The 14,900-nt window shown below is 34.7% G+C and overlaps 1 protein-coding gene across 6 annotated transcripts in view; it reads right to left on the bottom strand.

Moving 5' to 3' along the window:
* The window catches only part of LOC108004441 (neuronal acetylcholine receptor subunit alpha-7), a 219,789-nt gene that overhangs the window by 18,205 nt on the left and 186,684 nt on the right, over positions 1–14,900 (bottom strand). For 4 of the 6 annotated variants that reach the window (XM_017067359.3, XM_017067362.3, XM_028664035.2 and 1 more), the window contains 7 exons: positions 11,574–11,754; positions 9,235–9,310; positions 6,344–6,538; positions 5,414–5,500; positions 4,271–4,380; positions 3,064–3,205; positions 2,094–2,491 (listed from right to left, as the gene is read on the bottom strand). In XM_017067359.3, the coding sequence (XP_016922848.1) occupies positions 2,094–2,491; positions 3,064–3,205; positions 4,271–4,380; positions 5,414–5,500; positions 6,344–6,538; positions 9,235–9,310; positions 11,574–11,754 (1,189 nt within the window). The remainder of the gene's footprint in view (positions 1–2,093; positions 2,492–3,063; positions 3,206–4,270; positions 4,381–5,413; positions 5,501–6,343; positions 6,539–9,234; positions 9,311–11,573; positions 11,755–14,900) is intronic. The other 2 variants (XM_017067360.3, XM_062085235.1) reach the window with 1 other exon arrangement.

Raw genomic sequence — 14,900 nt, 5'->3', positions numbered from 1 at the left:
AATAAATATTTTTCATAGATATACTTGTCGGTTAAAAATAAATTTTCGAATATTATTTCAAAAGAATTATTTTAATAATAATTTCCAATACTTTTTACTTGAGATATTGGCTGTATCGATACTTTTCAAAAAATTTTGGGAGATTAAAAGAACAACTTGATGATTTTCGATATAATAGCTTAATTATCAATGCATCGATCTTCAAAGTATGATTGAAAATCCCACGTCTATGTATTTGAAATTACGTGGAGCATATTTGTTGCTGAATGCATTTGTATACCACGATGATATATAGAGAAAGTCCTAATTATGTCCTTTTAATAGAGTTTCTCTCTTCAAGTTTGATCTCTCGCTATTTTCATTTGGGACCAATTTATATACTCGATGTATAAACAATCACGTGTAAAACTCAAGATGCTCATTAATTCGTGTAATAATTATCACTAAAATTAATCGTGTCACTGATTCAAGCACATATTTTATTATATTTATTAAAGATTTTCTAATTCTTAATACATGCCAAGCTATGTATCTTTTTATCAATATAATTATTATAGAAAAATTAATACAACAAAACTAATACTAAAAATTATTATCAGTTTATGAAATGTATTTAAAAAAGTACTAATTTCATCTATAACTTATTTCTTAAAAATTGTATTAGTATTTATTTTATTAAAAATCATTTCAATTCTCTATAGCGCTATATTTATTCAATTTTATATAGATAAAAGCTTATATAACATAAAGAATTCCAAGAAAATTATAAAGATATAGATATCAAAAATAAATTTCTATTCTACTTTCTTAATTAGCATATCCTATTTAACCTATTTATATTCTATTTTTATCATTATTTTTATCATTTTCTTTTTTGTTGGAAGAAATTTTGTAGAAGAAATAGACTAATTCAGTATCTCTAATCTTTCCAACTTTAATTAAAATTTGCCTAATGCTTAAAATATTCCGAAAAATGAAAAAATAGTAAATATTAACGTTTTAATTAAAAGCATCAGTATCGAAATACTCGAATGTTTCCATCTTGGTATCCACCGACTATTAGCAACGATCATTTCCCATTGAAACGCTATTTAATCGTTTTTACATAGAAGAACCAAATGTACAACGGAATTCTCGAAACTTGTTGGAATATGACCATCCAATTGTCTACAATTGTCCCTATCATAGTGTCACCATCGAATAAGAAGTTTCCTAATGTTTTCATAATTACAAACAACGATAGATCTTCCGTATGTTTGACTTTCTCGTATAAGTTTTGACTCGAGGAATAGACTGGCTTTAATAATCCTGCACAAACATTGGTACAAGAGAGAAATGTACGTTTCATGTACGTCGACACACCACGATATACGTGTCCCTGCTATTATGATACACACATAATACTTACAAGAAAGTTTCCGCACTTACAAGTAAATTAAAACGAGTGTACACTTGGTAATTAGCTGGAGAATGTGTATATTTCGCAAGAACTCGCTAATTGTCATCCTCGTTATTATTAAATGGACGACACTTCTTTCTATTGAAAATAAAGCAGCGACTCAAGTCTGTAAACGTTCAAGTGTTTAAGAGTGCATACGCTTCCTTATGAAAGAGGAGAACGAATTAGTGGCCTAACGAGTTCCTAATTCCTTTTAAACTTCACTGTACCATGTTGTGCTAGTTTCTAAACGTGAATAAAGTGCAAGTTGAATAAAAATTTGTACGTTGGTTAAAAATTCTAAATAATCTTGAGGTAAAAATAAGAATTTTAGTGTTGAAAAGATTAAGTCGCCTGAAATGTGACAGAAAGTAAGAAAACGCATTTCCTAGTGTTCTTTTTAATTTTCCCTTAAACCTATTAAATTATAATTTATAAACGATGAAACACTCGTGTCAATATCAATTCTCATATATTACATATTTATCTATCAAATCGTCTTAATCTCCATACTCTCCTGATAAAAACAAAGAGTGAACCCATAGTACTTCTATCCGACACAAAGAGAAATAGATATGTCATCTAAAAAAAAAAGAAAAAATCGTAAATCGTCACAAAATTATAATTCGATCGATGGGAGACAAAAGCCTCGTACCTTAATCTCTTTGAGGATCATCATGAGCTCGTTTCGGGCGCAGAAACACGCGTTTTGAAGTATCGTTTCGACCTGAGGGCCAGGCGTCTCTGGCGGATGCGGATGATGATGCGGCGTGTGACCAATCTGAATCGCTGCCGGATAAGAGGAGTGTGCCAGTGGCGTTGAGTGTTGATGATGCGGCGTTGCAGCGTGGCTGTGATGATGATGGGGGGTCGCGTGTATGTGACTGTGCCCGTGGCCCATCGTGTGATGGTGGGGGCCGGGGGTACTGTACACGTTGTTCAACAGATTATTGTGGGACGCCAGAGCGTTGTCCTCGAGGTCCAGGACATTCGCTAGGAGGGACTTGCTGCTCCTTTGACGAAGCTCCAGGTCACCGTGACTCTTGCTAGCGCCTGTGACCGTGAATTGTTATAATGAAAGGCTGGTAAGATTGGAAAGAAGAATAAATAAATTGACGAACACTGTATCATCTTGAATATTATTGGCTATTTTTGAAAATTCTTTTAATTTTGTAGGTACAATAGAAGGATTACATGACTAACTTGATATAATTAAAGAGTTGATAATTAAAGGGGAATATGGATATAACGATTCACAATGAGGAAATGTTTAAAACAATAGTAAAAGTGATGACACGTGAGAAGAAGAAAGAAAGAAATAAATACACAATAAGAAAGTATCTTGTACTATGTACAATAAATATACAATCTGTCGAAAAGAATAGATAGGAATGGTAAATTAAGAAGAAACGGATGATTGATTTCTGGCAACATTTCACTTTCTTCTTAATCTCTTGGTTATACATGCACATGACTTAAAAACTATAAGTCAGGTGTGTCTTTTTCAGGAGTATTCTGTGATTCACGTTTCAGTGAGAGTGGCTGAGAACGGTGTTCATGGTGACACATTAAAACACATTGAAACATTTATATAGATATAAATAAGTAGTAAATGTTGTCAGTACTTGTGTCGATGCTTTTTCGTGTCACTAAATTACCGGTGACTGGAGACGGTTTTTGAGATTTTTGCGCCTCCCTCTCCTCCTTATCACTTGGTCGTGACATACGAAGTATACAAGGCAGCCAATAAAGGAATACCACTTTCACCTGAAAGTTTGAAATGCGATCTATAATAAACAAATAAATTATACTCTGCAATGAGATTAATTGAAGCGAAAGATACATTGCTCGATGTATAATTATTATTAACTGCATAATTTTATTTGGATAGATGAAATACAAGAGGGAATACAAATTGATTTTCTATGTTATAGAAGAAAAAAAATTAAGAATTTAATAGCACGTGGCGTTTATGAGATTCTCAAAATCCAAAGGATATGGTGGACAATAAAATAGGTGGACGAGGTGGAAGCTTAGTATCACTCGAAAGGGTGAATCCAGTTAACGACCAAAGTAAACCTGAAGTGTACTTGGAAGCACATGAGCTCACGCTAATTGAAGTCACATATACGATGGGATCATCCAAGAAACCACTTCGCACAGTGAGGATAGAGAAAACGAGGAAAATCCTCGAATTTTAGTCATAAGAAATAAAATGAAATGTATTTCATTAAACTTTCATTATAATACATATTTTCTAGATATAAATAATTCGTACGTTTATTTGAATAATTTGTTGAAAAATAAAAAAAAGAAATTCTTTGAGATATATTTTTAAGCATGGTCAATTATTGACACATTCGCACTTGCCGACGAAAATTCATGTTATCTCAAATGCTGTTTTTGCTGATAGTTGCCGCTGACGTAAATTTATATGGTTTGTTCCTTTGATCTTTCTCATGTATTTAAAATTTAATACTTTCTCTCTTCGAATTTATGACGAGAAAATCTTTTAATTTCGTATATTGTTAATTGTCGATCCAAAATTTTTAATGGCAGAAGGTTGCAACAACTGTGACAATTCGAACTAGTTTTTTTTATTTAAAATTCAAGTAAATTTAAAATCATTTGAATGTACAGATAATCAATTGATTCAAAATAATACATTTTTTCAATCCCAAATTATTCAAATAAAAAATTATTCTGAGTAATTGTCGTTCAACAATGTCATTCTAAATATAATTCAGGTTTATAGTTTTTCAATCTTTTTTCCCAACTTGTTTTCTTAGATCCCACCATTAACGTATTAAATTATAACTCAATTTAACTTACCCATTCGGACATTTCGTGAGTGTCAGCATTCCGATGATGATAATTTAAAATAAGAATGGTGCTGACAACACTGCTGGCCACCATAAACATAATACAGTTGAAGTACGTTCCTGTGGAAACATGACATGAAATTCAAAAAGAATTATGACCGATTCGAAAACGATTCGTTCAATCGTTCATTCAGAAAGCACGCATTCCCCAAATCGATTTGGATCATTCAGAAATCGAAATATCAATCGTGCGATTCCAACAACCTCTCAGCCCATTCCCAATCAAGACGTCAATGGACGTTTGTCGTCTGACCCGCACCATCTCTTACTACTGTCAACCGACCACTACTACTGTCACTCGAATCGACTGCAATAGACGAGTCGTCAACTCGGTCGGGGATAAAGGACTGCGTACAATAAGCCTCACATTACGATCCAAGACGTCTCTGTACAGATCCTCACGAGGAGGGGGTTAAACACCAAAGAATTTTCATAGGAATGAGACTCGATTCTCCTCGATAACAATGTGGAACTTTTTTCCACCGAAAGGTGAACGACTCGCAAATGGAGACGATGGAGAGATCGATGAATCATACATTTCTTTTCTTTTTTGGAATTGAAAAAAAATATCAATTTCAAATTCGAATAATTTGCATGCAGAAAACTCAATGCGTAACTTGAAATATGATTCCAAGTTTTCGTCTAATAGCGAGATGTTTTAAAAAGAATACAGAATTTTCTTAGAGCCATTTTCGCCGAGTTATAACTTATTTAGGGATAAAGACGAACGAGAAGATACAATTTTCTAACAAAGACACATTGAAAATGTTCGAGGGAATGACGGACAAAGGAAGATATAATCGGGAGGCCCCTGCACGTATATTTCATTCCTCGGCGGGCTCCAATCCAAATTTTCAACGGAAACCGCACGTTGAGAAACCGTACAAGTCTAAACCGAAAAGACAGACTCCACTGAATCATCTCCCAAAAGAATTCCATGGGAGACCTTTTTCTCGAAACCTCTATCTTACATCTCGTTCTCAAATATTTGAAAAAAAAAAAAAAGAAATCTGTACTTAAAAAGGTTAGAAAGACGACTATGAGAGAGGGAAACGAAATCTCCACGAGAGGGGTTGAAAATTGACAGGCTTACCCAGCAGAGGCACGGCGTCCGAAGTCGCTGGCATTGTCTCGGCCACCATATTCAGGAACACAGTGAGGGACAAGAGGATGGTTACCCCTGCAAAAGAGGTTCGTTCGACCAATTAATTATCGCCAATCCGATAACTAAACGAAATTAATCCGTAACAGGACGAGAGGCTCGCAGACTGACGATGCTCCAATCAAAAATATTATTACATATAAAGTTCTATTTTGATCGCTATTAACAAATTTTTTCCTTTCTCCATATTCTTAATTCTCTCGTAACTTCTTCGTCCGAAATATTGGAAATTTAAAAACGAAAAAGTATCAGCAAGATATATTTTACGTAATTATCATCGCAAGATTGATTATTAATTTAACCGTTAATTCCTAGCATTCGAAAACATTTCGTGATGTTGGCCATATTTATAAAGGATAATTTCACGTATTTGAGCGTAAAACCACCAAGGGTCGTGGTCGATCAATAAACTCGTGTATTTCACCGGCACACGAATATCTATGATCGACATCGACGCGGCAGCAATCTCCCATACAATTCAATACGTTACGAGAACTTGGACTGAATCTAATCACGTGAGCTGTTATAGCGTGCTCCGAAGCCTGCAAGGAATTGCAATTATGCTAGCAAGCGATTTCAACTCGCTGGAAGTGAGTAATCATCGGAATCTCGGCTTGGACCCATGAAACAATGCGATGGCTTTGCATCGATATCGACATTGTTGACTTTTACTCAGACTTTTATTAATAATTCATTTAAGAATGATTTTGCGTATCGTCATATATAATATTTCAGATTGTTACGCATTTATTTAAAAAGGAGAACTTTGTGGTTCGTTAGAAATTGTTATTTGACCCGCAAATGGAAAAATCCAAATGTCTCAACATTTTCCTGCGACACTTGATAGGTTATCCAACTTACCTAGAGATAGTTTCTCGCCGGAATCGGGTGGCAAGGTGAATCCCAGAACGGCCATGCTGGCAATCAGGACACACGGCACGATCAGGTTGAAGAAATAGTAAAGAGTCCGCCTTCTGATGATCACCACGAACGTTATATCTATATACGGTTCTGGGCAGCAATTGTAATAAATTTCGTTCCTTTTACCGGGCACCCCTGTAACGAGAGGAAATGCACGAGTTTTTTCGATACGTGAAAAATTTCGATGAGAATATTTAAAATACAATGAACTTGGAACGATGGGTTCTAATAATTTTAATAACGCGGATTTTGAATATTTTTCAATTGTAAGGGTTTGCGTTGTTTTTCCAAAATTAAATTATTTGACGTTCTACGGAATCAGTTTAAGGGAAAGAGAAGGGATGAATGTGTACGTAAGAAGTTAAATTTTGTTTTATTAGTTTCTAACGATGAATATACAGATAAAGCTATCGTATAATTATTCCGAGATATGGTTGATTGTAAATGTAAATTTCAACTTGAGTGTACGAGTTATAGGAATAATAGATTCAAATATATGCTAAATAATTCGATTTATAATACAACGTGTAAGATTTTGGTAGAGAAATTTTCAAAGTATAAACACGAGAAAAAGATAAATAAACAAACAAACAAAATTATAATTTTAATATTCGAAATTCTCTCGACTCGAGTTATAAAGGTAAAACAATTCGTCTCATAGGAAATTCAAATTCCAAATTCAAAATCCAACATAGAGATTTTCCCAGAGATTATTCCAGATTTCGACGATAAAATAACGCGCCTAAAAACGCGTGAAAAGTAACCTCAATCTTTCTCCTCGTTGAAACTTTCAACTTTGATCGTTAAATAATTTTAAGAGAGTCTTCATAAGCGAAAAAAAAAAACAGAAAGCTCGTAGAAATAATGAAAAAAAAAGAAGTAGATCCAATATCGATGACTCGACTATTTCACCTAACAGCTTGCTCGAATTACACCGGTGAAGTGAGACGATGACTTCATTTTCGAGTGTTCCTTCGATTACATTCTGCTCGGCTCACTTAAGATACATTTCTGGCTTTCATAAGCTCTCTATGCATACCGCGTACACACCGCGACACCTTACGTGCATACGTGCATCCCGGAAATACAAGCTACGTGGCCGTGCACAACGTGACATTTTTATATTCCGCACATAATTTGCATTTTGCAAAACCGGGCTGTCTACTAGGTGTTATCTAGCTGGAAGATGTATTATTTTTTTTCTCTTTTTTATTTCGTTATTAAAATGTCGCGCGTGCTCTCCGGATAATTGTAAAATTGATATTCTTCGGGGAAGAGTAAGACGAGTGAATAGATTTGTTTTTTGAGTTGAAACAGTCGTGTAAACAGCGATAGGCGCGGCTGGAAAATTGATGTTCATCGAGGAATTTTTAGTACTTTAACTTTCGTAGCGAAGGAAGAAACGGTAATCTTTTCATATAATGATATCGTTTATCATTTTACGACCAAAGTAAATACAATTTTTATTCTCTATTTATACTCTTATTTATTAATTAAAAATTTAAAGGTTTAAGTACGTTGTTTTTTTTTAATCGCAATAAAAAATGTTTAAAAAGTTGGATGATGAAAGAAAATTCTTTTCTTACGTTATATTCTAACTATTTCGAAATGGAATATTAAATTAGAAAAATATTTGAATCAATTGGATACTTGACATAAATTCGTAGTAATTTTTGAATTAATTCGATTTTATTTTTTCAATCAAAATGAATTGGAATTTATAAAAGGCGTTATAAAAAAAATTAATTGTGAAACACTCGTGAAATTTACATTTCTTTTAACAAAAGCAAATCAAACGCTTCTGACAGTCAGTCGACAATTTTCCAGTTTGCCAATCGGGAAATATGCAGTTTGGGGGAAAAGGAACCACGTGAATTCGCTTCCATTGAAGGAAGATTTCCGTTCAAGGCAAACATTGCGCGATATCCCGCAGTATGGAAGTAAATAATTCAGCATGCGACTGCGCTAACGATGCATTATTAAAGAACCTTATTCGGCCATTATTTGTCGAAATCCTATTAAAAATTCGGATCAAATATCCCTTTCTTGGCGCGGCTAAAAATTTCCAAAATTCAGAATTCAGAAATAATCATTTCTTTGTTCTTTTAAATATTTATAATTACCGTCTAATTACCAGTTGATTAAATTATTCCTTCTCTCCTTGCTAATAAATAAAAGATCTTGGATTAATTTTCCTATTTCATTGAGAAATACGCGCAGTGTTTTAAAGTGGCCACTTTTGCACAGGTCTAATAAGATCCCTCTAACTAGCGCCCTCTGGCGAGCGAGTTATAATGCGAGATAATAAAATACATTGATATATAATTTAGAAAGAGCGCGTTACATCTCTGTAATTCTCTGTACATTTTCGTGTTAAACCAACTTACAAATTTCCTATGCATTCTTTTAATGCATCACTTTTACACATCGAAAACCGTATTTCAAATCTTTTCCTTCAACGCGAAACAAATACAGGAAGACGTCCAAAGATATTAATTCGGTTATAAAATATGCGAAAGTTCATCCAAGCGATTGAAAGTAATTAGAATCCAGAGAGAACACGGAATTAATTCGTTCCGCCCAGTCGAAAATGTTACAATCACAGCCCCTCCCCAGATGAAAATCTGGATTAGATAAAGCTCGCCCACCAGTAGTAAGACGCAGCTGGTGTCGACCTATGAAAACGATTGATCGCGCCTTTGTGCCCCCTCTGGAACTTGCACAAGGGGGATTTTAGAATTGCTAATCGTTCCAGGAGCCGCTTTCGCAAACTGCTCGCCCGTGTGTGGATACGAATGAACCTGGCCGATAAAGGGGTTGTAAAAACTCACCTAACAGATCCCACTCGCCGTTAGTGATGAAACTGCTGATGTCACCTCCGGCTTCGTCTTGCAGCTGCAGGTCCAACTGTTGAAAATTTATTACGGCCGATTAGGGCAGAGTCATTCGTATGACCGGTTTTAAGGTAATTTTAAAAAGTAAAGACGCAATGGAGACATAGGTCTCCGTTTCTGTTTCGAAGAACTTTAGATTCAGAAGGAAGGCAACTAAGAGGGAAAAGAAATTTCAAATTGACAAATTTCATCGTGCATACCCCTCTGTTTGTTATAATTTTGTCGAAGGTAGATAAAATAGACGTATTAAGCAAGACGTGGGGAAATTAATTGCCTGTCGGATACGATGCACTACGTAAAGTTACTTCGATATCGAGATCGGCGTCCCACGTCAGAAAAAGTAAAGGGGAATGATCGATAAGGGGAAGCTGTTTCAGACTTCTCTCGAGAGGGTTGTACATCAAATCGAATGTAGTCTAGGAAAGCGTCGTATATTCCACTCTTCCTCCCTCCCCCTCGCTACTTCGTTCTGCTTATTGTCCTCCTTAATGAACCCTCAAGCATTCTCGAATTCCGTCGCACCGTGTAATTCGCATCCTCAATTTTAATTATTCAGAATGATCTCGCAGACAAATGAAGATAGGCCGAACGTTCTCAATTCCATCCTTTATTGCATTCTGCCAAATTTCAATTTCAAATTTTATTTTAAATATGGACAGGTATCGTACAATAATCGACGATCATTCGTCCGATAAATATATGGCTTGACAATTTATTCAACGGCGAAAGAATCGCGAAAAGAGTAATAACGGATAAGCGGGCGTTAAAAAAACGTTCTGTCCACGCTCTGTCGTAATTTCCAACATTTTCCAGCAATCAACACGAAGGTATTAACGTCGAAGAAAATTTGCCTCGGTCCATCCGGCCATTGTATTAACCTGGAACAGCGGGCGAGAAACTGCATTTACCGTGAATTCTCCGCACGCCGCGTTTATTGTCACGCGAAATTCACCTTCTACGAATCACGAAATTTTCACGACCCCTCTCCCCGCATTTACATTACTCCGTGCTAAAAAGACCGAGCGCGAACACTTTAACGAAATTAACGGTTTGACGAGATTAAACGAAGTGAGTCCCCCTTGAAAAGGTACATTTCGATTCTTTAAATCCCATTCACTTCGTATTATACATAATTGCTGCATAAATTTCGCCCCCCGATGAAAGTTTATGCAACCGGGTAAATTAAATCGGGAGAACTCGGTCTTGATAGATTGAAACAAAGGGGATAATCTGTTTAAAGAACCGATTTTTACTTAAATCTTCTTTATATTACGTACGTGTAGATCGAACTTATAATATTCGAGAAATAAATTGAAAGAAATTCGTCGATGATTTGAGGAAGAGAGAAGAAACGAATTTTAATTTTAAATTAAAAATAACGATAATTTGAAAAATTTGTTTGACGAAAGGAATAATCTATATGAGGAATCGAAAGATGTTTTAAAATATATCCGTTTGAAGATATTCTTTGAAGATCGAAAGAAAATCGAGACACGTGGTTATCGAAAAATTGAAAGAATCAAAAGATGGTCGACAGCGACGAATGCAGGTAAATTCACTTCCAATCAACTGAATCTTGTTGGAGTGGCAAATATTTTCCGGCAAACAGAGCATAATTGAAAGGTTTGACAACCTTCTCAAAAATTTCATTTTCATCAATTTTCTTACCTTGTTCCATTGAAAAAGTGAGGAAGAGGAACACTTACGAGATGGTATTCAAATTTTCTCGGATAATTAAAATAGAATGGATTAATCGTAGGAATTACACTTCTTAATATCATGATACTTGAAAAATATAAGCATTCGAAGATTTCTGTACGAAACTTTCATATTTTACGCATTTTGAATTTTCACAATTTAAGGAAATCAAATACAAATAAAATATAAAATCAACAATCAAATAAATCGATACGATTCTCACAATTAAAACCGTCCAAAACGAGTAAATTTATTCTTTAGAATAATCTTCACCTTCCTCTTTCTATCCAAAGACATCTAAAGTAAATCCAACTTGAGCATAAGACTTAACTCCATAACGCTATTAAATAAGTTAAAATCTCAGACTCAAACGATACACACACATATATATATATTTAATTTCCATTAAATCGACTGCTCTTTCAACGCTTCAAAGTAAAAACCATCCGAGTTGAAGCAGCGAAATAGAAAAGCGTGGCATCTCGACCGTAGCCGAGGGAATTTTTAAACGCATGGCAAACGGAATGGCAGAAGAAACGGATCTGTGCCGACCCATTTACCAGTGTTACCACCCCTACCTGAAAGCCGTCGTACGTCCAGGAGCCGAATTTCATCTCGCAGCGTTGATCGTCAAAGGGGAACCAGGTAATGTCTATCTTGCAAGTGCTCTTGAATATGCCGGGCGGCACGTATAAGCAGGTCCCATTGTTCTTCACAACGACGTTCGTCGGATAAGTGCCGTCGAACCCTTCGTCCGCGCTGTAACCAACCGTTATTTCACGTTAAACGAGGTCTGATTGGTTTTCTCCACGAATAGACCCGTATCGATTCTTAAGTTATTAGCTTTTAGGAGTTTAATTCATAACCCGGCCACTTTCGAGACTCGAGGATTTGTTCCAACGATCCTCCAAAATCGTATTTTCGTTCGAAAAGAGAGTGGAAGAAATTGTCCGAGGAATGGAAGGAATGGTCTTTTTAAATAATCTTCCAATTATCGAATAAAGTAGAATAGATTCGACTGTACGCTGTTAAAATTTGTCGCGTGAGCTTGTTGTATATATGCCTCGGCGTCTTTTCACCAGTTGAATGCAAGATATAGGAAGAAGGACCTATTTTAACTCTTTTGTCTCTAACGATCCTTTGTTCTCGGGACAGGTGTTTCCGAAAATTAAAATATCGAATTACGGCACATCCAGTTACCAATTTTGTTCCCTCGCGCGATCGATTCTCTCCATCTGCAGCGTTCTCCAATAGGACGCTTAATTCGATGTTTCTTCTTAAACAATATACTCCTTATATTAAAAAACGATATTCGATCACCAAGATTAAATATTATAAAAGGAACAATTTTCTAAATAAATATTTAGATACGAAGGAATATATTATTTGGAATTTTAATCTAGGAAAAATTACCATTTTCTTATTTACAGATATTTCATTATCGAAGAGGAAATTATTTTCTCTATATATTTTCATTGTCGATCATCGTTACGATTAGCACAAAATAACGACACATTCCCCGTTCCCCGAAGAATTTTCGTAGGTACAGTCGATGGAATAATAAAATATTCAGTGCGAATTGAATATTACATCGCTGTCCATCACGCGTTATAAATTAATAAATCTCTCTGCCTACTTATCTTTCCATTTGGGGAGAGAAATTTAACAATAAAGAAACGTCTGCCTCGAAACGATAAATTCTAATTGCCAGACAGGCGTCTGATTTATTCCTCCCGCGGCATGCGCCAGGTGAATCGTAGTTATCGAAAGTAATAAATTTATTATCCATTTAGAATAGTACAATCAGGGTTTTTTCGGAAGAGAAAGAGAGAGGGTGTAATTAAAAATCCCCTTCCATCTTCGTGTAAAGAGAGGATATCAGAAAAATTTTATTCTTCGTTTAGAATTGAATATATCAATCTTGAATATCAACGAAGGGAATCACGTAGAAGCAATAATTTAGAAGTTAAGAGGAATGTCAAAGAGAAAATATTATAATTTCGACGAATTAGTCAGACATTGGCTTTTAAAAAAGGAAAGGATGGATTCTTTTTTCAATAAATAATAAAAATCCACGCGAGATGAATGATAAATTATGATAGATTATACTAGAAATAAATTACAGTGATAATTTTGAAGTTAGGAGAAAAATCAGAGAGTATTACAATTTCTCTTAAGATTAATCGATGTACAATCGTTTGCTTTGAAAAGAAAGATTTAATTTCTCAATAAATAATAAATTAGTAAATTTTTCAAGTAATGGATAAATTATTACTTAATCAATCGTTTATTATTATTATTATTATTTTTAGTTAAAATTAAGAAATTTCTCTTCGAAATGAGAAAATCCTCTTTCTCCCTGTATTAAAATTTCATTATTAAATGTTAAATTAAATTTAAATTAATACTCGAGTAATTAATATTATCAATTATTGTTTATGATTTTCATTGGATTACGTTATTCATTGTGAGGCATTAAACGATAAATCATTATCGGTCACGGTAGATCCACATGACAAGTTAATTACAGAAAACTTTAACGAACCCCTTTGTAATATCATTTCCATCATTCGACAAGCAAAACGTTATATTCCATTTATAACGTCATTCTATCACCGATCCTGTTACTATTTAAATCGATCCTCCTTTTTCCATACACATGGTTAACTTGCTCGATGTTTCCACTCTCAATGACGTGTAACACGGATAGATAGAACCATCAAGTAAGCTGTGACGTTGATCTATCGACGAAAAACTCCTTCAAGTATCCACGATATCGAATATTCTTCTCATCTTAACCTCTTTGTTACATTTTCTTACTAATGTCGCATTTACGTGATGAATGTAATATCATGTACTCTAAGATTAATTTTGAAAATGATAAGTCTGCTGAAAATTTATATTCGATTTCCATCTTTCAAATAAAATTTCAAACACACGAATATTGAGATAGAGATTTTTGTCCAAAATTTTTCTAATATAAATTTTGCGAAATCTTTATAACTGTTGCCATCTTAAATTCAGTTCGCTTTTTCTTAATTTCTTAATTTTTTTAATTTTCATAGAGTTCAGCAATATAGACATATCGTTGATCTATACTACTTGATTCGTAACTAATATCAATTTCCAATTCTCCTAATTATTTTTGTTATATATGATATAAAAATGATCAGAGGATCGAAAAGAACGTTACATATCGCTAGGTTTCTCAATCGTTGATTTAATCAATTATAAAGATACGTAAAAATATAATCTTTTATAATATTTTCATATTCGCCTAAAAAAGAAACTAATCTTGTAATATTGATGAATGCTTCTCATATAAACAATTTTTTCCACAATAAGAAAAAAGACCTCGTTACATTAAAGATGGGTTAAAAAAAGCTAAAATTTAATTGAAACAAATTAACAACGCATCGTATTTTTAACGGTTTAAACGGAAAAATACGTCTCAAAACGTTGCACAAAGCGCGTACAAATTGATGAATTGGACGAAAATACACGGGCAAACCTGAGGCACACGAGGTATGCAGTTTTGTAACGTTCGGATTAACCGAGCCCCCCCTCCTCCCCCCGTTTAGAGGAATCGTATGCGAGTCGAATATTGGCAAATTCTCTTCGCCACTTCAGTCGAGGGTAATTCAAAACTTCAAACCAAAGCAATCATTAGAGGGAACGGTGAGCATTGAACTGAGAAGCATCTAACTTACAGGTTTGATCTCCTTCGCCCTTTCAGCTTGCTTCATTTAACCACAGTGGAGGCAAATCGGGAATTATTGGAAAGTCAGAGGAAAGATAGATTGCTTGACTCGCTATCTTTCTGCATCCCCCTCCCCCCCCCCTCCCCCTCCAACTCATCGGATCTCGCGTTTCGTTCGAATTGATTTCGAAAAGTCGTATCTTTG

This window comes from Apis cerana, linkage group LG14, assembly GCF_029169275.1.
Source record: "Apis cerana isolate GH-2021 linkage group LG14, AcerK_1.0, whole genome shotgun sequence".
NCBI lineage: Eukaryota > Metazoa > Arthropoda > Insecta > Hymenoptera > Apidae > Apis > Apis cerana.
The sequence above is the reverse complement of the archived record's forward strand: the minus strand, read 5'-3'. Positions and strand labels throughout refer to the sequence as shown.